The sequence below is a fragment of the Telopea speciosissima genome, chromosome 4 (genome assembly GCF_018873765.1).
Source record: "Telopea speciosissima isolate NSW1024214 ecotype Mountain lineage chromosome 4, Tspe_v1, whole genome shotgun sequence".
NCBI lineage: Eukaryota > Viridiplantae > Streptophyta > Magnoliopsida > Proteales > Proteaceae > Telopea > Telopea speciosissima.
This window is the reverse complement of record NC_057919.1, coordinates 2074663-2101247: the sequence shown is the minus strand read 5'-3', so window position 1 is coordinate 2101247 and position 26585 is coordinate 2074663. Positions and strand designations below refer to the sequence as shown.

The following is a 26585-nucleotide window of genomic DNA, read 5'->3' as shown; positions in this document are numbered from 1 at the left end:
TTGTGCTTGGTAGGTTCACACTTCAATCTCTGTTGTTTACCTTTTTATTTAATGGAACACAGTTATTTTTAACCTTTAATGGTGCTTGATGCCACCCCTAAGATGCAGTTGTGATACTGAATACTACTCTGGTTTCAGAATGCATTCTTGACCCAGAATCTATTCTCAGAATGCATAACAAACCCACAAATGCAAAATTTGGCCAATTCTGTTTTATGCACTTGGGTTTTTTTAAAAGAATGAATGTGACAGTTGCACCTTAACCCTTTTGTCTATGGCGGGGCCTAAGGGCCTTGCCTATCTTGTAGAAGAGAACGTAGATTTCATCCATGGTTTAAAGAATAAACTGATCACCAGAGGTTGATACTGATACGTGCCCAATTCTATATCGGTGGGATAGTCCGATTCAGGGGAGATACCTAGATTTTTCAAAACTTAGTATAGCAACTGTACCAGTAATTAGCTACTATAATAAATAAAATATATATAAATAAATCAACTCCGCCTTATCCCAACTGAATCTTATATTCTCCAATCAGTTCTATTCAAAGTCATACAAGATTCCAGTCTTGAACTATACATTTCTTTTCTCACTTCTTCTCCTATGGTTATTTTAGGCTTACTTGTAGTTTTTTAGTTCTTTCAATTTAAAATAAATCATTTCTTCATAGTGGAACATTCAAGGATTGTACGATTTGGATAACTTTAGATTGGATCATCCTATCCTAAATAAGATGTGTTAAATCAATATGAATTGGGATCGATGACCACTGATTCAAAACGGCTTTGCTAATCTAACTCTAATTTCGATTCCACCTCAAATTTCAATTCTGATTCCTTGAACCATGTATGCAACTGCGAGTTTTTGTGTACTTTGTTGCTATCGTCTACATAGCTCATGGAAATGTTTTAGGTTGGACACCGACTATCATCTTATAAGTTATATTGTATCTTGTAAAAAGAGCATATGATAGAATCTAGGTTCTTCTACTTGCAATAGTGAATGCACACAGTTAAGCATTCTCCCCTCCTGTTGAGGCCTTATTTATCTATATGGATGCTGCGGCTGCGGCGGTGGCGGGGGTGGCGGCAGCTTCTCAGCTAAGGGATTTGGAAGTTGGATGCATTATTCTTGATCCAAAGGAAGCAAATTAAATTGATTGCTTCTGATCACCTTGTTCTTATGCTAGATGTGGTGGGTGAACCTATTGGTGTCACGTTGGCTCTTTCATCGGCTCGTAGGTCCGAATATGTGCTAGCCTGTTATATTTCTAAAAGAGCTCTATCATTCCCCCCGTTGTGGATTTTGGGAGTCCTCCTTTCTAGAGGATCTCTTGGATATTGTAAAGTTGTTTTTGCCTACTTTGGATGAATAAATTTTCTTTTGTGGGGTCTTTCACCCGAAAAAAATAAAGAAAAAAGATCGGCAATAGCTCTTCGTATGTTTAGAGTTTAAGGTATTTTAGATATCTCATTCTACAATACATCTAGAATGTACAATTTATATTCTTATTCCTATATATTTATAGAGAAAAAGAACACTGCCCGATCGCATTCCTCTACACCCTCTCGCAATGGGCTGTGAAGGCTACACGCAGCCTGGCAGTGATCCTCGACCCATATTTATATTAGGAAAAATCTAATTGTAATCAAATGGTGAATTAAGAAATTGTAACCTTAAAGGCTTAAATTTTTATCCTTTCAAGATGACACATCTTTTCTTAATGAGGGTAAATCCTCCCATTTCTCATAAAAACTACTTTAAATATTGTATTGAATAAGTTTAGACTTTTAGAAATTTTTTTATTTTTATTTTTTATCTCTACAATAAATAATTTTTAGGAATAAAACAAATGAATAATTAAAGGAAGATTACAACTTTTTACTTCCTCACTTTGGTGACGACAAGTTGCACCTTATAATATTATGGGAGAGGGTTGGTATGCTGCGAACTTTCGGTAAGTCAGACACACATTGATCACATGGGTGGACAAAGGTGGGTAAAGGGGTCATGTCCAAAGGAGAGTAAAGAGGAGAACACATGTTGGGCACAATGATGACTGTCTCATCTATTAATAGTTATAAAGACAAAGTTTTTCTCCTTCACGTGGAGGACTGTCTCATCCCAACAAGGTTTTAGTATTTTCTCAAAAGACCATTTGTGATGCCCTGTTATGTGCATAATTCACTTGTATGTCTCGTCATTGTTGGTTGAGGAATAAGGAATGTAATTATGATAGTAAAATAGTATAGACGTTTGTATGTTAAGATGTTATATGTACGTGGGAAAGAGGGAGAGAAGTAGGAGGAGAGAGGTGGGAATGGGTAGTTTCCATAATTAAGTAAATAGTAGTTATATTTGTAATATTTATATTAATTTCAATTAATAGAAGAAAGTCTTTGAAATTGCTATATTATCTCTTGAAGAGATGAGGTAAGGCTTCCTCATCCAAATCAGAATGTCAATAAAACCAAACTCCCTATTTTCTCTTCTATGTTTCATATGTCACCTTTTATTTTATCTTTTTCTTTATTTTCTATCTTTCACTCCTTATCAAGCTATCATTTTTCTCTTTTATTTTCTTAATTTTTTTTTTAGATTATTCGTGCACGTATCATCTCTACCGCCGCATGGTGAATGAGATCCATTTACTGTGGGTGGAAGAAAACTCTATCCTATTCATAATACCTCAAAGATTAATGAAGCTATTTTTCTTAAAATTAATAGTTTCCTTCTCTTCTTATGTTGATTACCAAGTCGAAACTCATGTGGGTGCTAATGTAGAATCTTATGTTGGATATTATTTTGTTGCACCACCCTATGCCACTTGCTCACACAAACCTCTCCCATCCATTAATTATATTGTGTGATTTTTAAAATTCACATGGCATAAGAATTTATTATATTAATAGAATGAACTAGGGGTGTCAATACCCAACCCGAACCGATGAAATCGGCCCGAACCAGCCGCACCACACCGGACCGAACTCTTAATGGTTCGGTTCGGTTTGTGGATCCAGAGAGGCAAACCGTTTGGTTTGGTTTGGTTTGGACTAGCCCGACGGTGCACTGGTAGCCCGAACCGTTAGGCCCGAACCCAAACCGAACCGACCTAACCCGATAAATGAGTAAATTAGTAAATGCCTAATGCCCCATTGCCCCCTAAATGTGTTGTGATAGTTTCTCACTTTATCTCATATCCTGTGTTAGTGATTACCCAACCAATTGTATCCATAGGCCATAGGACATAGGATACAAAAATGCATTGTATTTGAAATATTTTATGTACTTATAAGAGAAAGAGAAGAAAAATTAGCACTAACCGGACCTTACTAGTTATATAAAACCGGTACCAAACTGAATCCAAACCGATATCAACCCGTTATCATAAATCGAAATTGACACGAAACCAAACCGCACCGAAATCGAACATTTCTTAATGGTTTGGTTTCGGTTTCTATAAAAGTCACATCGAAACCGAAAAGCCCGAACCAAAACCGGCCCAAACCTGCCTGTTGACACCCCTAGAATGAACAAATGGGGGATAACCTTGTATATAACAAGCCCTCATAGACTTGCGTCCAATCATAGAAGGGGGCAAAATGACTCCCTTACCCCATGAAATGGAATTTAACTCGTCTCCAGGGAGGCGTGAGCCCAGGTTGCTGTCAGGGGGCATCCAGCGGTTGAGTTGTGCCGCACACATCTCGGCGCACACCTAGAGATGTGTGCGGCACAACTAGGGCTGCAAATGGATCGGATTCGGCTCGGATAATGCTATATCCGCATCCGCATCCGCATCCGATTAACTATCGGACCGATTTGGATAGTGCTAAACGGATATGGACACGGATACAGATCGGATATTTTATCCGTTTACGTATAAATATAGCTTTCCGGATAGCTATAGCCTATCCGTATCCGCATCCGTTTAGCTTTCGGATGGATTCGGATAGTGCTAAACAAATACGGACATGGATACGAAAACGAATTTCAGCTATTCATTTACACCCCTAGGCACAACCCAACCGCTGGCAACGCCCTGGGCGTTCCCGGCTTCCTGGAGACGATCCGCGATATTATCACCCTATAGATGAGGGGTCTACATAAAAACAAGCTATAGTTGAGGGGGTGTCCCTATATTTTTCTATTAGAAAACAAGTAGGTTGACACGCGTAAAACAAAAGCGATTATTTTATATATCTAGAGTCTAGACAATTAGAAAAAGATAAAAAAAAAAAAAAAAACAAATTCCAATCCCACTATTTCCACCGACACTTGGCGTATAGAAAGCGACTATTTGCCATAAAGTCAAGATTCTATGATACTATCCAGGTGGCATACTTTACCGAATACCGGCTATGTCCAATTTCAACCAATAAGAATAAATAAATTAATTAAATAAAATTCTCCATAATCCCTCTCTCTAGCCGGCTTAGCTATCCCTCTTTCTTTGACATTCCGACCTCTACCTCCCTTCTTCCTCCCTGTTACCTTCCTTCCGTCGATCCTCGGCGGTATTTTATTTAACTTATTAATTAATTAATTTATATATTAGTTTTTCCTTTCCGTCGCTGTACTCTCGCCAGCCCTTACGCTGATGCTTGTGAGGTTCAGCTGCGGATCGAAATTCTGGAATCGAACATTTATTACTTACTGTGTAGTTATTTCAATATCTCTAGTTTTGAGAAGAGAATCGAGGTACTTTTCGTGGTTTTATGGCAATTAAGTTTGATGTGATTCTTTTCCAGGGTTTCTCATCAGACTGTTGGTTTCTAGGGTTTCGGCTTCGTACGGTGATGTCTGATTGAAGATCGTGAATATGTCTGGACCGCTTGATCGATTCGCCCGGCCTTGTGAGTGTTTTCGTTTTGACCCCCCTTTATTTCCCATTTGTTTTTTCTTATAGTGTATTGTCTGATCTTGGTGATTCTGGAGGTTTGCCTGATTTTGTGAGAAAACTTGTTTTCCTTCTTTTATCACCCCCTGGCTACCAATATCTGTAGACCGTTGGTTGCTACTATAAGCAGTAATTTACCTGATTCAATTGGGGGGGTTCTCGTTTGATTACACTTTTCAAAGTTTTTTTTGATAAATGCTGGTAGAAATTGTGGTGCCTCCAATAGGACTCTTGAGATGCGTCTTCTAGGAATTGATCTTGATGGGAACTTGGTACTTGGTGCCTAATTTACTAATGTATTTAAATTTCTTACAAGCCATGGATCAGGAGCTGCTCAATGAGGAGCATTGTCTTTCAAACATCTTAGTTACGCCAAAAGTTAACAAGCCAACAATGCTGTCCTTCTAGAGATGACATGGACCTTTCGATCGGCTATCTTAAATGGACACTTCAAATCATGAATTGTACCCATGTCTGCAGGAAATGGAATCATAGCTGCACCCAAGTTGTATTGTTTGCTGTGTCTGGGTACAATTGTTGATTGGTTTTTGTCATTTATGGTCTTGAAAAACAAGCTTTAGTTTGATCTTCTCTGTTCTTATTGGCACTCTAGTAAGTGCTGAAAATTTGTTCCATTAGGCTCGACATAGGTAACGATGGACCATATAGTATATGAGTTTTCATTTTATGCATGGAGAGAGGTTGACCACTAAAATCAGTTAAAAAAAAAAAAGTTGAAAACAGCCTGCTAGATTAAACTTAAGTGTATTTAACTGAAGACAAGTTGTGTTTATGGTTAAAATAAAAATCTTACTGTAAGATTGTTCAACGTGTTGGGGATTAAGGTTTATACGGAGAGATCATGGGCTAGGTTATGGCTTTCAGGTCTGAGATGCGCAGGGGTCTAATATGAAAAAATGACAAAAATATAGCCGTATGCTGGGGTTTTCTACGATTAGGACCAGGTTGGCTACCTCAGGATGGTTGGTTGGGATTGAAGGAAAATCTGTTTTCATTGTAAAGGAAATGGGTTTTGATTTCTGAAATTGATGAAGTAGTAAAGCAATCTGAATGCTGAGGATGTCCCCATGCCTGAAATGGGTTTTTGTTTTCCTTTTTATGAGTCCAGTCTTAGAGTTATTAGGAATTTCTTCCTTTCTCATAGTTTTTCTACACTTATATGTAATCATTTTTAAGTCCCAGTTGAAGTAAGAATTTCTATTACTCTTGGCTCCAGGTTTTATTTTAAGCTTTCCCTGTTGGTTTTTTATTTCCAAGTTGTAATAGGAACAGTAGAATCCGTCCATCCGTCTATAAATACATGTAAAGGCTTAGAGCCCCCCCCCCCCCCCTCTTTCTGAGTCATGCAATATAAATTTCTGGTTTTCTTCTAGCTGCCGTGGTTCAGTTGTGTTCTTCTTGAGTGGACTTGCAAGGCTTCCTAGGTGGACTGCTAGGTTCAGCAAGTGGACTCTTGTCGTGTCTATCTCCCTCTTTTCTATCTCTTCTTATTTTTGTTGAATTCTTCATTCAAACAGGTCTTCTAGATCCCTAACATACCCTTTGAGACCCTGTTTTAGTGTTCTTTTCCTTCAATTTCTTTTAATCATTTCTGTCTATATAGTTATCAGATGGCTTTCAAATTACATGTCTGAACCTCTGTTGCAGATAAAACACAATTGGGCTTATTAATGGAAATAAGCTTTGTGTTGGGTTATGCATATGTTGGGTCTTTGATCCAATATGTTTTCATTGTAATGGGCCGCTTAAATGGGCCTATAATATGGGTAGAAGCTAGGCCTACGAAATTAGTTAAGTGTCTTTATTTTAGTTGTTATTAAGTGTTTTAGTTAGGCTGGATTAGGATTCCTCAAGTCCAGTTTTATTTAGAGCCAGTTTCCTTCATTATTTAGTTTCTTTGTCAGTTTATGTTTCCTTATTAGTTAAAGATTGGTTTAGGTCTTTCCGTTTTAGTGTTTGAGACTATTTTTTAGTAGAGGGCAGACCTTGGCGCTACGGTAAGGTTGTTCCATTACGATCTAGTGGTCGTGGGTTTTTGAGTCTTTTATATAAGTTTGTAAGGGGGTTCAACCTTGTACACGGATTTTATTAATGAATGAAGATGGCTTTTTGTTGCTCTTTTCTGTGGAACTCAGAATCTATTGGTGAGACTTCAATACTGCTGGTGGGATTCCAACAAGTCTATGTGAGAAGTATAATCATATCATCCTTAATGTAGTCCTAGATTGGTAGGAGACCAACTAGAAGCCAGTAAACCAGGATCTGCTATAAACACTAAATCGGCTAGGCTAAAATAGGTGTTTTGGTGAAATTAGGGTTTGATTTGGTTTAGGGTTTGATGTGTGGGTTATGTCAAGTTGATGTAGGGGAGTTTAACAGTGAAGGTCCTCAGATGTTTTGATGGAGGGAAGTATGTAAATATTCCCTCCATGATGGTTTTCTTTTCATGGGTACGCGATTGTGCATCCCCGCTTCATCTCTAAGACAGCAACTCATACGATAACTGCACATAGCAGCCCTATTTGACTTGATCAATTCGGATCAAGATGTAGACAGTTAAACAGAGATCATCAATCAAAGTTTGGGTAATCTCCTATGCTGCCTTGTGAGGAGAGGGATTATGAGAAGTCCTGACTATCCATACTGACATGGCAAGTTGCTTATAACAGCTCTATTAAACGCACTATGGGTTGTACTCTATTCAAGTTCATACTCGGAGTTCAACCTAAGCGGTCGATTGACTTAGTTCCCCTCCCTTCTCATGCACATGTTAGTTTTGAGGCGGACGAGTTTGTCCAGCATATCCCTAGGTAAATGCTGATGTACGCTGATGCATGCTCTTAATAATGACACATTTAAAGCTACGACTAATCGTCATCGTCATTATGTCGAGTTCAAACCCGGAGATATGGTGATGGTATGAATAACTACGGAAAGGTTTGCTCCCAGTGCCTACAATAAGCTGCATCCATGGAAGATGGGTCATTACAAAGTACTGAAGAAGATTGGCCTTAATGCTTATGTTCTAGAACTGCCACCAGATATGACCATCGGTATTTAGTAATGTGTGATTCAACATGGTTGATTTGCCCCTTTATGTGGGTCACCATTCCGATGAGGGCGATACAAAGCATTCCCTTTGGTTACACCACTCAAGAATGGGATTGAAGAAGCCGTCGATGATAGATACACTACAGTATGAAATGGCGGTGGCTATTATATTTTTCTTGTCAAATGGAAGGGACAGCCGAGGATTGATTGCACTTGGCTCCATGCAGACGATTTCATGTGACTCAACCTTGTTCTCTACGAGCCGTACATGTCACTATTATTGGTGCAGACCTGGGTTGGAATAACTCTTATTGGATCGCTTGTAGGCCCACCCAAGAAAAGAAACACTCAAATTCAAACACAAGTGGCTAAAGAGTAAATAATTCAATGTTTAATAGAAAGGTGGCAATTCTCTGGATTGCATCCCAACAGAGCTCCAATCGACCACCAGATTCTGAGATTGAAGGACTGGAGCTGCAGCAGGCGGTAGAAGTTGCAGGCTTCAGCTCTTGCAACTAAAGGAAAGTTTCGAAGAAAATCTTTTAAGACTTGAACCGTCTATGGGCAAGCACTCTTCAACCCAGATCTAAAAACCAATCGGCAAGGATTACAGATTCAGCAGTGATAAAGCCCAGTAAACAGTGATAAACCTTGAACAGGGGAAACAGATGACAAAAGAGCTAAGAAGAAGAACAGGAGAAGGGGTTATCGCAGAGAAGGTAAGAGAAGAAGAGGAAGGGAGATCACAACTCACAGCAACCACAGTTTTTCAACTCAAAATAAAATTTCATTCCAAAAACTCTGATCTCCATCGTGGGAGTACATGCTCTTTTATAGAAAGAAAGAAATCCTATTCCTACTTTGAAACTGAAGTAAAAAGGATTCCTAGTTGAAACGGAAATAACCTTGACTCTAACTCTAATTAATCCAAAACAGGAAACAAACTTAAAATTGGACTCTTACCTTCCTACTTTTCTAATAACATAAATAAAATTAAATTAAAAAAGAATCCCTATTGGACCCATCTCCTAACTGCATCAATTATATTCGTCAGGGATGAATGCTTTCAAGCTGAGGAGAGTTGATGGAAGGGAGTTTTTTTAACTTACTCCCGCAGAATGAAGAAAACCAAATAGGCCTTTGTGGCTAGGGTTCATCCTATCTGCCCCCACACCAGAATGTGAATGCAGTAGACCATCAAACACTAACTGATTTTATTTCTCTTCAAAACTGACTAAGCATGGGTAGAATGGTGCTTATATAGGTTCAAGTTTGCCATTGCTAATCAAACTCAAAATGACAACTAAATCAGTATCTATAAAACGTATTCAAATAAAAGAACTTACTAAAAAGGTCTCTAAACACCCACGTCTGGACCTGTTAAAAAATTCGCAAGAAAGACCTCCACAAAGAGATATTTTTGGGCTTAATGTAAAGCTACTGAATCAGGTGTTAAAGAGAAGTTGAGAGGATTCAAGCATTCTCACTTTCTGTGATTAGGGATTCCATTAAAGGTCTTGGCAGAGATATGCAAGCTGAGGATATCTTGGGGCTAAATTTGGGTGAAGTGCTAGTTAAAGATAATTCCGTGGGTAGTGGAGTTTGTATAGAGTTTTCTCATCTTATCAGAGTGGTGAGGTTTGTTCTTGCAGATATATCCAATATGAATATCTTGTGACTTGTGACAATCTATAAAAAAAAAAATATGACTATATGGAAGTGAAATCAGGAAAGACTCGTGCAGATAAATAGGATAGACAATTGTCTTCCTCCTTTTGTATTTTGGGTGTATTTGTGCATTTGCCTTCAATTAAATCCATCATACATGGAAGAAGTTGCCCCATTTAGTTAGGAAGATGCCTAGTTGAGTTGAGTTGTACACAGTAGAAACTGATTACTGGAACTTCTGCAACACTTTTTTTGGAACCTCTCTTGGACTTCCCCTTGCCCCTGCCTATCAGACAATGGATATCTGATAACTATTTCTCTCTTGAATATGGTTTAGTTCATGATGATTTTTGTTACTGTACCTTAGCATGAATTTGGAATTGCATAAACTATTCAATATTTATTATTTCATTATCGCTTTTGTACTATGCGACAGGCTTTGAAGGGTTTTCAGGTCATGATGAAAGAAGAGAAAGGAAATCTGATTTTGAAAATTCTGAGGATGAAAGGAGGACAAGAATTGGGTCTTTGAAGAAGAAGGCTCTTAATGCTTCTACCAAGTTTAGGCATTCTCTTAAGAAAAAGAGCAGCAGAAGGAAAAGTGATAGCCGGGTTATTTCTGTTTCAATCGAGGATGTTCGGGATGTTGAGGAGCTACAGGCTGTTGATGCATTTCGGCAAGCATTGATTTTGGATGAACTGCTACCTCCCAAACATGATGATTATCATATGATGTTAAGGTGCTCCTTTTTCTTCTGTTTTCATCTGGATGATGCCTGTGTGTGAAAAGTACATGTTGGAATAATTTGTACCTTTTTCATGTTTTTATACCAAAAATGGTTGCATAACTTTAGCTGAGCCTGTGTTCTAGTCTTCATAAATATTTAGTGGGCCTTTCTGCAATTCATTGGGAAGTATTCATCAGTATTTAAATAATTGAAAATTGAAATTCTCTGAATTACTAATTGAAATAAATTTTTGTATGCTAACCGATCTTTATTGGATTTTATTTGAGAATTGTAGCTGCCTCAAAAAATGTTAATTTGCTATTTTATAGAATTATTTTGTTTACTAGTGGTTTGTCAGTGACCTAAATTATTCCTTAGCTGCTCTCCACCACCTGATTGAAGATCTGTATGTTGCTATGTGCTACTTACTTTACATTGGTTTCATTGATTTTGTTTTCTAAGTTATTTGCGTTTCCTTATGTTTGTTTATGGAAAACATGGTTGCTCATTATTTCTGAAAATGTTCCAAAGACCTAATTTGTTTATTTGCTTGTTTAGCTTATGTGGTGATATTTAACTTGTTTGCCTTTTGATATATGTCAATCAATAATGTGCTTAAAATTAATTTATTTGCAGATTTCTGAAAGCAAGAAAGTTTGATATTGAGAAAGCAAAGCATATGTGGGCCGAAATGCTTCAATGGAGGAAAGACTTTGGTGTTGACACTTTTTTAGAGGTAATAGGATTTTTTAGTGGGTTTAATTGATATTTTTCCTTTCCTTTTATTAATGAAATTTTTATTTGAAAAAAACCTGATTACCTATTAATAGAAGTGGTGAGATACTTCCCAACTTGAATCTTGGTAAAGCTGCATTTGGATGGACGGAATGGTATTGGGGGACTGGTATTTCAGCTGCTGAATTCAATAGATATAGATTTTGGCTTGAATTTGGATTTTTATCCTTCCTACTATTTTTAGTCGTTGGGTTTCATTCTTAACCTGTGTTTTAAGTCCTGAAGTCCAGATTGTGGTTCATTCCCGTTTTTAGGTTGACCAAAATGTTTGATGCTTCTATATTGATCATCAGGATTTTGAGTTCAAAGAGTTGAATGAAGTTCTACAGTACTATCCTCATGGTTACCATGGTGTGGATAAGGAAGGAAGACCTGTTTACATTGAAAGACTGGGAAAGGTTGATCCGAACAAACTCATGCAAGTGACGACAATTGATAGGTATATCAAATACCATGTAAAGGAGTTTGAGAGGAGCTTTGTAGTGAAGTTTCCAGCTTGCTCAATTGCTGCAAAAAGACATATTGATTCAAGTACAGCGATTCTGGATGTTCAAGGCGTGGTAGGTCTCCTGTTCTCTTCTTTCTCGTAGTTGGCTGGAATGGTTTTACTTGTGGGGACTATATAATCTTGATTGTATGTGTTCAATTTATCTGTTTTTAAGGGTTTGAAAAACTTCAGCAAGTCTGCGCGAGACCTCATTGTACGGCTGCAGAAGGTTGATGGTGACAATTACCCTGAGGTATGTTGTCATGAGACGCTAAAATGATGCATTCTAGCTCCTCATCCACTGAAATGTTGATAGACCACTGCATTATTAATCTCTTATGAGTTATGAATTGGAAACACATTGTTGCAGACACTCTGCCGAATGTTTATCATCAATGCTGGTCCTGGCTTCAGGCTTTTGTGGAACACTGTGAAGACTTTTCTTGATCCCAAGACATCTTCTAAGATTCATGTATTGCACTAATACCTTCCTTTATATAAAATGCTTATATTATTTAATTTACTATTTATGGCCTGAGTCGTATCTCATGTTCTCTACAGGTGATTGGAAACAAGTACCAGGCCAAGTTGCTTGAAGTAATTGATTCCAGGTAATTCTTTTTAATCTTTAAATTGAAGTCAGCCTCATAATAATGGCCATCCCCTGTTTCACATTGTATTTGTGCTATCCGCTTTTAAACTTTTACAATGTATTGGATCTATGCAGTGAGTTGCCAGATTTTCTGGGTGGTACATGTACCTGTGTGGATGAAGGGGGTTGCATGAGGTCTGATAAGGGGCCATGGAAGGACGCAAATATTTTGAAGGTTTGTACTGTCCTTGGGAATATTTTGCTTATATCATTATTTCAGAGTTAGTCTTGGAGGCAATCTCCTTACCAGTTATTGGTAAATGGTTACAAGTCCCTGTTTGTGTATTGTAATGCAGATGGTTCTTAATGGTGAAGCACAATGTGCTAGACAAGTTGTTACAGTTTCCAACGGTGAGGGGAAGATAATTGCGCCGAATTACCCGGTAAGGAAGGTTTTTTCAATCATACAACAACAACAACAACTCAGCCTTATCCTAACTAAATGGGGTCAGCTACATGGATCATTGCCCTCCAATCAGCTCTAGTCAAGGTTATACTTGATGCAAGACCTAAGCTATGCATGTCTTTCCTCACCACTTCTCCTAAGGTCATTTTAGGACTGACCCTGACTCTTTTAGTTTTTTTCAATCTGAATCAAATCACTCCGTACTAGAGCATCCAATGGCCTCCGTTGAACATTGCCATGCCACCTCAAGTGACTTTCTCGTTGCTTATTATGTATCGGAGATACTCCCAGACCAGCTCTAATATGCTCATTGCTTACTTTATCCTTCCTAGTTTTGCCACTCATCCATCTCAACATCCTCACCTCTGCTACTCTGAGCTTATTTATATAATGCTTCTTAATCGTCCAACATTCTTCACCATACATCATAGCAGGTCGTATGACTGTCCTATTAAATTTTCCTTTAAGTTTTAAAGGAATACGCCGATCACACAATACTCCGGATGCATTTCTCCAGTTAATCCATCCTATTTTAATTCTTTGTGAAACATCATCTTCTGTATCACCTTCTTTATTTATGATTGAGCCCAGATACCAAAAATAATAGCTTGCGGAATCTCCCTCTCATCAATTTTCACCACCTTATTATTCGCCTGGTGTAATTAAAGTTACACACCATATACTCCGTCTTTGTTCTACTTATCTTAAAATCTTTTGACTAAGGTTGATCTCCATAACTCCAACTTGGCGTTAATCCATTCTTTTGTCTCATCCACCAAAACAATATCATCAGCAAAAAGCATACACCAAGGAACCTTGTCTTAAATATCTCTTGTTAAATCATCCATGATAAGCACAAACAGATAAGGGCTTAAAGCTGATCCTTGATGTAACCCATATGTAATTGGGAATTCACTACCTTGGCCCCCCACAGTTCTTACACTTGTCATCGAACCACATACTTATCTTTAATTATGTCCAAGTATTTACTTAATATTCTTCTCTTCTCTAGCACTTGTCAGACTAACTCTCTAGGGACTCTGTCATAAGTTTTTCTAGGTCAATAAAGACCATATGGAGATCCTTGTTACAATCTCTAAATCATTCCATAAGTCTTCTAATTAGGTAAAAATCTTCCATCGTGGATCCTCCTGGCATAAAACCATTGGTTTTCCATAATAGTAGTTTCTTCTCTTAAGTGTGTTTCAATAACCTACGCCCATAATTTCATAGTATGATTCATTAGTAGTATGCCTCTATAATTATTGTAGCCCTGAATTTCACCTTTATTTTTGTAAATCGGAACCACGATGCTTCACCTCCATTCATCTGGCATGTTCCTTGTGCTCATAATCTTATTAAACAACTTGGTTAGCCAAGATAAACCACAGGTTCCTAAGCTCTTCCACACTTCTATTGGGATATCTTCTGGGCTCTGTGCCTTGCCTACTTTCATCCTCCTTAAAGCTTCTTTTACTTTAGACACCCTAATTCTTTGTATATATCTATAACATGTGGTGTCTTGAATCTTGATGGGTAATGTAGTCTTTTGGAATACTATTACTCGAAGTGTCTTCATTTAGTAGGCTGCAAAAATAACCTTCCTTCTTCTTAATGTCCTCATCCCTTATTAGTACTTTCCCATCTTTACTTTTAATACGTCTAACATGGTCAATATTTCTACTCTTCCTTTTCCTGACTTTTAACTATCTTATAAATAGTCTTTTTCCCTTCCTTTGTGCTCAGATTGTTATAAAGATCTTTATATTTCTTTGCCTTTGCTTTTCCCATAATCTTCTTAACTTCATTTCTGGCAAATTTATACTTTTGTAGATCTTCTACATCCTTAGTTCTTTGTCATGTCTTAAAACTGGCTTTCTTAGTCTCAATGGCTATTAGAACCTCTTCATCCCACCACCAAGTCTCTGACTCTCTCTAGAGGAATGACGTTTTTCTTTCGATTCGCCTAGGACATCTTTAGCATTTATCTTAATACAAGTAGTCATCTCATTCCACATTGTATTAGTGGCTCCCTCAAAGTCCACTTTCCTAGTTTGACCACTTCATCAATTAATGATTTCGAAGTGTCTCCTTTCAAGCTCTACCACCTTATCCTAGGGCAAATAACCTCACCTTTCTTATGATTCTGTGTAGTGAGGCACATATCCATGACCACTAATCTATAGATGCCAAACTTTATGCTATGATTCTTCCTTCTATTTTCATGTTGGAGCAGATTAGAGGTGGTGACACATCAACTGCTGAGTCAGGCTCTGAAGCTGAAGATATTACTTCCCCTAAAGGATCGAGGAGTTATTCACATTTTCGTTTAACTCCTGTTCGTGAAGAAGTAGGTGCTTGTTTATCTGTACTTGGTTAATATTAGCCAGATTTATTAGTTACAATTTTGGAGAAGTTGCAATGGAAGAATTGCCACATTTTGGTTTGATTGTATTACATGAATAATGGTGGGTATGTTTGTCAACCTATGATGGTGCAGGTTGTTGGGCCAGGATGTAATCCTGTGAGATGTATAGTTGATAGGTTTGAAAGGTGTGCATATTCAAGGTAGCATAAGGAGAAGAATTTCACAAAGAGTGAAAGCAACATGAGAAGTAGGATATGGAAGGGAGAAACTAAACAACTTCTTTAAATGGGGTGAAATCATATATAAACTTGACACACATGAATAAGACAGGTTTTTCACCATACCGTCAAGGTGAATAAAGTTTCTTTGGTTCTTTGGCTGGCTGGTGGAGGGAGTATGATTTCAAGAGAGGTGTTCTTGTTGAGGGTGCATTGATTTGAAAAAAAAATAAGAAACAGAAATGAAAGAAAAACTCTTGATTAGTGAGGAGTTTTAGGATAAATCAATAAACAGTAGAAAGAGTAAATGAGTGACTCAAAAATTAAGGTTCTTCCAGAAACACCTAAAGAATAGCTGGTTAAAAATTTGAAAACTAATACCAGACTCAAGAATTGATGAAGAAGGTCAAGAACATCGAAGAAACTAACCCTGAAATCAAAAGCAGATGTTACAATTGTAAGACCTAACCTTGATTGAGAAACTTTAGTATTAGCAAGCAAGATTTAATTACCAGTAGCAAGAACAGACAGATCATTTCAATAATAGAGGTCTACCATAGCCATCAATGATGTCATAAAAGACTGGTGACTCTTTCCATTCAGGAAAGGAAAGGACCAAATCCACCACTTTTATATCCGATGGCTAGGTATATGTATGCTGATTTACAATCATTATGGAGGGCCAGGAGCTCACTCCTATCCCTGTGGGGGGGTGGCTACTATTTGTTGATCCAAGGATTGTCGACATTTTGAAACTGTCACTATCTAGTGTTGATTTTATGTCTCTACCTAACATTGCCATGTTTTAGATTAATGATTTTAAAATTGTTTGAGAAATTTAGTTCTCTTTGAAGCATTTGGACCATTGAAGAAACCAGAGGAAAATCCTGTACAGCATGGGTAATCAGTTGAGATGGACCACTAAATTTGACGATACCCAATCCAGAGAATTTCATCTAATTCGAATGTTAGACAGACCAAACCACCAAATCATTCTTACATTTGGCAAAAATAGTAATGCCGTCTGAAAATCCAGATTAAATATCTCATATGCAACCAGGCCCAATAATCAAATTGTAATAAGATCTGAGATACAAGAAGCAACTACCTTGTTGAAGGAAGAAATTTCTTCGATGGAAGGGGAGCAAAATGTATGGAAGAACATAGGAGAAGAGGAGAAGAAATCTGGTTTGGGATACCAATCCCGTATGCACTGCTCAATGGCACCAAAATTCTTAAAAAGAACTCATAATCTTTACTCAAATCATCTCTAATTGATCTGGGGTGTATTACATATATAAAGACCTAAAATTCCTAAATTGACTAATAAAAGTACTCTTAATCACTCCAACACACTCAATAAAATAAATAAACTCAAAACAGAACTCAATCTAATTATTAAATATCCTAATTTATCTCACATGCAATAAAGTAAATAAACTCATAACAGAACTTTATCTAACTATTAAGTATCCTAATCTAAATCAAACACTCAACTTAACTACTAATCTCATGTACTAGCTTTATCCTACTTTACAGGCTTATAAATTGGGCCTATAACAATAAAGCCAAAAATAAATAAATGAAAGGTCTAACGTATAATATTATTCAAAGGTCAATTTCAGCCTATTGGACTGCCACCAGCACCTTATGGGCTTCCAAGATTGGATATAGGCCTCCATACGGGATTTATGCCTAATGCAATATGCAACTGCATTAAATAACAAACTGTTACTGTGGACTTGCGTTTTTGTTTGTAATTAATTTCCTTAATTTGTTGTCCAGTGAAGGATTCTTTGCATGACCCATACTGCAGGGGGCTCCTCAGCAGCTCAGCTAGTCGTATCATATGAAAAGACGATGTGGTGATTCAACTATTGGATAGATAGTACAGGATCTCACTTGGCCTTCGTCAAATTTAAGAGCCTAATCAATCAACTACCCTCTCAATTATTGGCCCTCGTCAAATTTAAGAGCCTAATTAATCAAATACCTTCCATTTGTTGGCATACCTCCACTTTGTAGTGCCGAATTCTCTTAGCTTTATTTTGCCCCTTGGCCAGTTGGCCCACTAACTCCATTTGGGCTAAAACTTCACATGTGAGCTGCAGGACTTGAGGTCTACCTGTTCACAATATTTAGGGTTTATCTGATTTGCTATATGGCAAATATTTGGGCCATACAGGAAGGCCTTCCCCAGTGGGACATCCGGGAAACAAGAGCCTTGTTAACTTTAACTGAATAGGTTTTTTATATTTTCTTAGAAATAATTATTATTATTTTTTGTAAATATTTATTTCTTGGTAGTGATTATATTTTCATTGACAAATTAATTGTATTTAGCTTTGTCTTCTATGTTAAAAATCAAAGTAATAGAAAGTGTTTGTAGATTTAAAAAAAAAAAAAAAAAAAACCTGTCTCTCCTATTTAATTTAGAGTTGGCCTCTTATTTTCAAAGTTCTTTTGAGATTTAGGAGTAGTTGGGGGGGGGGGGGGTTCAAAAATAACATGCCCATTTACTGTTATCGCAATCATTTTGATTTTGATTATTGAGGATCTGCGGGTTTCCTGTATGAGTTCTTGCTTAGACCAACTGTGTTGGGGTTTCTTTATGTTAATGCAATTCTTGCTGGTATTTGAGATATAGATATTATTTATAAATACAAACAATATTTGAAATGCTGTTGATCATATGTGCACATATGTATCTATCGGTCCAAGAATTTTTTAGATTAATAGAATAATCCTAATAATGTTTTGATATGGTTGTCCATCATTTGACAGCTATGCAGAACTCTTAAGAGTTGTCAGTTTCTTAAAATAGCTAAAGAAACATCACAGAAATGCAAAATAAGTTGCCAAGATGAGGATGCTGAGATGAATGTGTGGCAAAACCAGAAATATATAAGAAATGAACAAGTTGAGGTAATTTAGGAGTGGCTCCCGTATGTGTTAAGTTTATTGAAAGTTGCTTGAGTGATATGAAAATGTATGACTACCCATGACATGGTGCAAGTCCTGCTTTAGCAGGTTTAGCAAGGCCCTGAAAGGGGAAAACGAGATCAGTCCTAAGATTCAATTCAGTCTTCTTTGCACAAAGTGGTCACCCTTATTCCCGAACCTGCTTCTTTACAGTGGCAGCCTGAGCTTTTACCATTTCTTTGGGGTGAGTTTCCTCTAGACCTCTAGTAGAGCTCTAGTTACATAGTTGAACATGGGTTAATAGGTATTGCAAGTCTAAAATATATGTTGTAAATGCGCATAACAAAATCCCCATTATCTCTCTCTCTCACTCACACACACACACGCACGAGTGGTTGTCCGTTTCCTCTCTCTGTATCTTTGTGTGAATGGGGAGGAGGGGTGGTATATTTAGAATCATTAGAAAGCCTACTTATCTTGTGTTTGGTGTGGTTATCATTCATCTGACAGTCATGCAGTTTCCTCAACTACTGTCTTCAGTTACTTTTTTATTTGTATAAAGTAGGATTCTTATTTTTGTCGACGAATAAGTGGGTGTGTAAACTTCTTGTTGCACTTGTAAAGCTATTGACAATAAGTTTATTTTATTAATATTTTTTCTATCTATCCTGAACCATGTCTTTCTCAGATTGGAAATTCAGAATTTCTCTGAGCGGTTACTGATAATGCTAAAAATGTTGTGATCAAAGTACAGGCCAAAGTAGCTGGGAAGGCAAGCTTTGCTGGTAGTTGTTCAGAGTATGATGAATATGTTCCAATGGTTGACAAAGCTGTTGATGCTGGATGGAAGAAACAAGTGTCCCTTCAGGGGGACTGTTCTTCCAAAGGTTAGCAACATCATTATGGCTTCTATTAAAAGATTAATTTCCTTTGCTACTTGAGGTTCAGTTTCATGAACCACCTTTGTTAAGCCTTTTAAACTTGAAGCGTGATGTAGCCTGGGAAATAGAAAATCCTTTACATGTAGAAAATTCTCTGAAAATAAGGAAAAACTGAATATCACGAAACTTTGTGAACTGTCTTCACCATGAGAATATGCTCTCCTAAAGCACTTCCTCTATTTGTTTTGAGATGAAACTTGACCACTGAGATGAGTGGAGGGGTCCTCTACCCCCAACCCATGTTTGCCATGTGGCAAGTTGTGATGGAAGAGAAGGTTCACAAACCATTGTGGCATTTAACATCTTCTCCCATAAATAAATCATGTGAGTACAGAAAAAAATGAATCATCAAATATGACATTCCATGCAGTTGACTAATGTTATATACTAGATATACGTTTAAAAGTCATCCACCCATTGTACTTTTTTAATGGTTTCCTAAAGATTTCTTTTAAAAAAAGAACTTGTGGAGCCACATGCAATGCATGTGCATCTGAATTAGATTTAGACTACAATCTGCTGTACTCGAAAACTGAAAGCTTTTTATAGCTCTATTTAACATATTTTTTCGAACAGTTAATTTTTGTAGAATAATCTAGTACATCTATTATGAATATGAATTTGGCTGCTTTTGGATAGAAGGAAAGAAAATAAAATGGATTTTTTTTTATATAAAACCAATGATTGAAATTTTTTATTATATTATACCTGAGAATAGCAGAACTGCACTAGAGTATTACCAAGGGAAAAGGATGGTAGTGAAAGAGAAGGTTTTTTGGACTAATGATTGCATTAGTTAAGAGACTGGTTGATACCTTATGGTTGGTTGCAAGAAGTGTTTTGAGGGGAAGGGGTGAAGGAGAGAGAAAGTGAGACATGTGAAGGATGATGATTGATGACTATTACGGAGAGATGGGAAAGTGATGACAATTGGACGGCGTGTTAGATTTGTTTGATTTACCTTCTCTACCCCTCTTTTTTGCCCTCTCCAACATTAATTTGTGAAAGGTTTCGTCTTTACTGTTCAAAGTAGAAATGTGGGTTTGCCAGGAATCTTCTAATATTGCTATATTATGATAACAATACAGACAGGTGCATAGCCACTAGATATACAACAACAAACTCAGACTTATCCCAATTTAGTGCATAGTCACTAGATATATGTATGATATCAAGATTCAAATAGCCTACCATAATACCTCTTGAATGAACCCTCCTGATCCACGAAGGGGTAGGTTGATTAGTGTTACATGGGCCACATGGCTTTACTTTTCCAGCCCAATCCATTGCCGCCTCCTGAGAAGATGCTGAAAAATTTAATGAAGCAATCAGTTGTTGAAACTATAATTGTACATAGAAATGTGGAAGTCCTTGATTTGAATGTGTTAGGTTACTATAAGTTTTAACTGTGAGATATCTGTTTTTAGTTCTGATTTAGGGATTTTATGATTATTTAGAAACCGTTGAAAATATTCAATGCAGGGGTTCTTCCTTTGCCTAACACTAAGAAGACTCAAGAAGGAATTCATGCACGTATGTTTGCCATGCTTATGGCCTTTTTCATGACCCTCTTTGCTTTCTTCCATTCTGTAACTTGTCATGTGACCAAGAAGCTTCTGGATGCATCTCATCATGATAACAATGCTCCTGGTCTTGCACTCGATTTAATGCCCAAGGAGGAGTTCCGGCCCCCTTCACCGACTCCTGGATTTACTGAGGCAGACCTCCTCTCATCTGTTCTGAAAAAGCTTGGTGAACTGGAGGAGAAGGTGAACACACTTCAAGCAAAGCCATCGGAGATGCCGTGTGAGAAAGAGGAGTTGTTAAATGCTGCTGTTTGTCGTGTGGATGCGCTGGAAGCAGAGCTGATTGCTACAAAGAAGGTAAGATTACACGTTTAATTGATGTGAAAAGATTACACCATGCATACTTGGAACCCTTGTCATGCCTGCCACTATCAGCCATGTGGACTGATGCTTTGGAAGGCTGACTGTGGGGTATACGATACCATCTGTGGCTTATCTCAAATTGTCAACCGCACGGCCCACCATGCCTGGGTTTTCAAGCCTTTTTTAGATCTTTATATTAATACATAAGAATGTCAGATTAATCTGAAATTTGATCATTAATAAATAATGATGTGTACAAGTTGCCCAGCAAATTTGGCTCCAGAAAACTGTCATGTGGCAGTTGTTAAGGTTGCGATGGAATGGGTTCCATGTTTGTGTCTGGAGGCTAGCTCTTTTGATTAATTTGCAACACTTGCATAATTAGAAAGTGGTTGTAACTTTCTATGGAAGTTCAGTGGTATGCCAAACACCTCCACCAGAATGTGGTCAGAGTTGGAGCAGTTGGTCTGAGTACCCACCCCTTGTATCTAGGCCACATTTATGGACTAAATGGTGATTTGACCACTGGTCACCACTAATGTTTGCATTTTTATGTTTCTCTGGGCAATCTCTCAACATGCTTCACCATCAGTCTGATAATCTGATTACAATTCACAACTCAACTTCTGGCTGGGTTCTTGCTTGACCTATTAAAGTGAAATTTTTTTGTTGAATTTCTGAAGCCCAGATAAATGAACAATGTATTTTTCAAATCTGTCTGAATGTTCTATACTGACATTTCCTAAACCAAGTTATGGAAGCAATTAGTCTCCTTGTTTTCTTAAGAAAAATTCTACGTTCTACAAATACACAATTTTCTTTCTCCCCTTTTCTGGGGATTAACTGCACTTAGTGCTGTGTACAAATTATTGGGCATTCTCCCATCCCAAGTAATCTTTTTATGTTCAACCTATAAATTTTCAAAACCAGCTCATGTCAGGTGGTCTCCATCAGATTAAGACATCTTTTTGTATCAAAATAGGGCATGTTTGGGGAATTATTGATCTTATTTGATGGTTTCAGAAGACAGACCCAGATAGAAGTCTTTATTATTTGAAGCTTTTTGGCTCATTTATTTTTACAGCCTGCAAAGAGATTCATAATGAAGCATACAGTTATGGGATATTACTCTTATCCTAGTAATAAAACATTCTCATTATTTTTATATGCTTTCATGTCAATTCTCTCGAGGACAGTAATTCCATATTCTGAACTTCTTCTCTGCTTCCACCAAAAAAAAAAAAAAAAAAAAACTTTCTTCTTTGCCACCATTCATGGTATCTTTCTCCACTTCACCTCAAGTCTTAATTTAGTGTTTGCATATTTAGTTGATGTTGCTCGAGTCTCCAATAAGTCAAATTGTGGACGGGTGAGTCTTTTGTTTGAGGTATTACAGGATATGGTTCTTAATAAGCAGTAGAGGAATAACTCATGCTGCAATGTATTTTCATGGACTGGGTGGATGATTTGACTGTTCAGACCTCAGCCTTAATGTTTTGTATTGCTTCAAGGAGTAAGGATTCTTTGACAACCATTGACTTCCACTGCTGGGCCATGCAATGGTTGGCAATAAATATGATGTTAGATAACTTCTATCGAACACTTGGTTGTGTGGGCATTTTTTTTTTTTAATCTCAAAGACGTAACACAACCAATGCCTGAACCACCAGCTTGGCAGTTCTTTTGTGTTTAAATATCTGTAGGTCAAATATTTTAATATTGGAGCACATATTATGTTAAATCAATGCAACAAATTGGATAGTGTCGTGTCAATTAACACCAGGCCACAACAGTCCATTATTTTTCAAGATATTGATGTGCACTTATCTGGGGGAACAAATGAGGAGGTGAACGCGGCAGGTTGCCATTCATTAGAAGTTAATTTGTGAATGCTTTATGTTTTCGGTGTGTTAGTATCTAAGTGCCTCTGGTTGCTTTTAATTACTACTTACAATGCCTCTTTCATAGATTCATGATTAATTGATTGTGCATCTTTTTTGTTTCTGGGCAGGCTCTACATGAAGCTCTGATGAGGCAAGAGGAATTGCTCGCATATATAGATAGTCAGGAAGAAGCAAAGTTCCGGGTAAGTTTGGGAGAAATCTATGTATGTGCAATAATATTGTCAGAATCCAGTACTGACTAATATTATTAATTTTTTTTTAGAAAGGACTTTTATCTGCACTTTGTTTTGGCCTGTTGATAATGGATCCCCTTTTTTATCTATGTTGAGCAGAGAAAGAAATTTTGCTGGTGATGGAGAGACTTTGTTGGAGTATTCTCTGGCGGTTTATCTATTCTGTCATTTAATACAGATGTTTGAGATGCAAATAGTTCTTCAGGGAGGGTGGATTGGCTGGAATGATATGGGTTTCTATGGATCACAGAAATTGCTGGAATAAAGTTAGTTTGTTCAGCTGTTCATATATTTGTGTATGGATAAAGTTTTCCTCCACCCATAGAGGATTGTTCACCCACTATCCTAGGGTTCACAAACCCCTCCTAGGGTTGTAGTATGTTCCTAAATGCCCTCCTGATACCTATTCGCACCCCTCAGTGAATAGTATGTCATTCACCGTGGGTGGGAGGGAAACTCCGTCCTTTGTTTATTATATTTATTTTCTAATTGTTTTTAAACTCCTGTTCATCTGTGTGATTATTGCGGTTTAAAAAGGACCATGTAAGGTAAAATAGCTTTTCTGGTTCTTAAATTAATTGAAGCTCCATCTTGTTGGGCGCAAAACATTGTGAACTAAATGTTTTAGAAGAAAGGACCATTAACACAAACATGATTTTACCATTTGTTGCAAACCGATGTAAAACGTCCACTGTTAAACGATTCCCCCTATGGATTGTCCATTTTGCAATGCCTTAAAATCAATTTCTGGGAGAATTGATGGAGAATTTTGCTGGGAAAAAGAAAAAACCATGAAACTTTAACCAGACCTTGATACTGATACTTAACCTCAAAACTATTAATCTAAACCTGAAATTTGCTTTAGATTCTTCAAATCTTATTTTTATTCAAACAAATCATTCGTCATTCCGTATCTCATATCATGGTTCAAGCGATGAAAATTGCTGGTCTATTTTGAAGCAAATATAAACTTTAGAGGTCAAACCCCATTGTGAGGAAGAGGGGTTGGCATCGGATTTGCTAGTAAATCACATCCAGAAAGAGCCACTACTGAGACTAGTCACCAGATTCACTGGGGAAGTAGCTAACACACCCAACGGCGGGAGCTGTAGGAAATACTGCGTCTGGTACTGTTGTGCCCTCACTTTCCAAAATCCGATCTGTTTCCAGCTATTCTGGATTCATTGAAACCATGGTTTGGAACTCGATAGTTGGGTTTCCAGATTTGAGGGGCTGATTCAAACCCAATTGGCATGTCTGATTTGACCCAGATAATTTAAAATCCTTGACAGTGGCAGCTGCCGTTCTCATCAAATTTGATTGTGAAGTTGCAGGATTTCCCTTCAAGACTCAATGTTGAAATGAGATCCATAACATTGTTCTGGGATTAGGAGAACGTCTTCATCGACCTGTCTCATTTTGTGTCCTGACTTTGGTGATTATCCTTCAATGTTGCATGGAGCGATCCTTTTAAAGACCTATTATTTTAGCTGAATTTATTAAGGGAAAAGTCTATGAGCCTAAACCTTAGGCGTTTCGTACACCCTCTCTCACAAATGAGTTATCAGCTCGTTATGAAGTACCGTTTTTTTCATTGTGGAGCTATAGCTAATCATGAATTAGAGGAGGCCTTAGATAGATACATATCAAACTCCAGCATCCACTTCTGATGCTCGCACGGAAAATTGATTTGATCGAGCAATGAAGCCTCAGTGGGACTTTGCTTCCGCCGCAATTGCAAACGTTCTTGGTCCTGTGAGGTGAAAAACCAAGAAGGTTACCGTGGAGGTGGCGAAGGCAACGCTATTGATGTCACTGGTATTGACTCCGCGTTGTTTTAAAAACATCCTTTTTTAAAGCAAAAAAATTGAATGCCTACATCTGCTCCCTTGGCCCCAGCAAAGTGTGAAAAATTCAATAGTTTGATGAATTCCTCGTGGAATGTGTAACAAACACGACCTATCGAGCGGCTTCAATCTTTGCTATTATTGATAGTGATGGAAAATAATCTCTCCAATTCTCTAAAGCTGTGCGCATTGTTAGGTAGAGATGTGGACATGTGGCAGTTTGGACGTTCAACAATCTGAGTTCATTGATTTTTGTTGAGTTTGAGCCGTTGAATGTTCGAACTATCAGATGTCGACATCTCCATCTAACACAGCCACGTTGTACAACTTTAGGAATTGGATACAAACTCAACACTATTACCCTTTGTCCAATAGGGCTACACCATCATATGGTTAGATCCGCGAAAACCTAGTATCAATAGTTGTTTAAAGCAATTAATGATGCAATCAAATAAGATTCTACAATATGCCGCAACGAAATAAGGCTACAGTTTATTGATGTTATCTTTATCGCTGCTTTTCTTCTCTCACCATTTAAATAAAAATTTTGTTATAGGCTCCATTTGTTTCGGTATAAAATTTTACTTGAGAATTTTCACTTCAAAATATTTCAGATGTAAAATTTTAAATGTTGAAAAGTATTCCAATATCTTTTTTTATGGAAACAAACATTAGAAACTTTTTCACCATGTAAAATTTTATAACGAAGTAAAATTTGCCACGGAAAATTGAAAAATTTTACATCGAAACAAATGGAGCCTAGTAAGTAAATTAGGTTGTGGTGTCACATGGAAGAAATTATACTATATTGACCGAGCCGTATCGATCATGTATCAATATCAATCACTGGTGATATTGATACGAATCAGCCAATACAACTTAAAAATCATTAAGCATGGAAAAAATATTAAAAAAAGGCTAAGAGGCATATTGGATAAGGGTGTCAATCAATTCGATTCCAATTTTTTAATTTGATTTTGATTCGTTTTAGGATACAATATATACAAATTGAAACAGAATATTTTTTTCATAACCTTAGATCGAAACCAAAAATCAATCGGTTAAGATTTATTCGTTTCCTATTTGGATTCATTCAGTTCATATACAATCTTGGCAAGTTGGTATAGCTTAACCAGTTTTGTTCGATTCGCTTCTTCAATTTATAGGAGACTTGAGAGTATCTCGTACTAACGTTAAAGAAGCAAGGCACGAAAAAGGAAATGTGGCTGTGGTTGGGGTTTAAACCGGTTTAAACAGTCTTGTACTAACCTTAAAGAAGCATGTCACCCACCCATGCCCCTGCCATGCAACACCCCCCAGCCTCACCCTCCCCTATCCCTGCCATCTGTTCATGCCAACAGAGGTGACGAATTGATTTGGTTTTAAAAATTGAAAAGGGGTTGGGGTGGGGTTTATACCAGTTTAAACAGTTTTATTTCATTTTGGTTTACAATTCACATTTCACACCCTTAACTGCATTAGTTGTTTTCCCTGCGGTCCCGTGATGAAGAAAAAGAAAAAGGAAGCAACAAGGAGGATAGAATCAACATTTTT

At 37.3% G+C, this 26585-nt stretch overlaps 1 protein-coding gene across 2 annotated transcripts; it reads left to right on the top strand.

Moving 5' to 3' along the window:
- Window positions 1-4758: 4758 nt before the first annotated feature.
- Window positions 4759-23473, top strand: LOC122658128 (phosphatidylinositol/phosphatidylcholine transfer protein SFH8-like). Of its 2 annotated transcripts, none has more exons than XM_043853031.1 (14): window positions 4759-4857; window positions 10078-10381; window positions 11006-11105; window positions 11458-11724; window positions 11827-11904; window positions 12022-12123; window positions 12213-12262; window positions 12379-12478; window positions 12600-12686; window positions 14946-15059; window positions 18972-19104; window positions 20641-21041; window positions 23059-23133; window positions 23284-23473. In XM_043853031.1, the coding sequence occupies exons 1-14, from the start codon at window positions 4824-4826 to the stop codon at window positions 23302-23304; spliced, it is 1866 nt and encodes a 621-aa protein (XP_043708966.1). In that variant the 5' UTR covers window positions 4759-4823; the 3' UTR covers window positions 23305-23473. The 2 variants fall into 2 exon arrangements, with proteins under 2 accessions (XP_043708966.1, XP_043708965.1); XM_043853030.1 differs by having other exon boundaries at window positions 14943-15059.
- Window positions 23474-26585: the final 3112 nt, after the last annotated feature.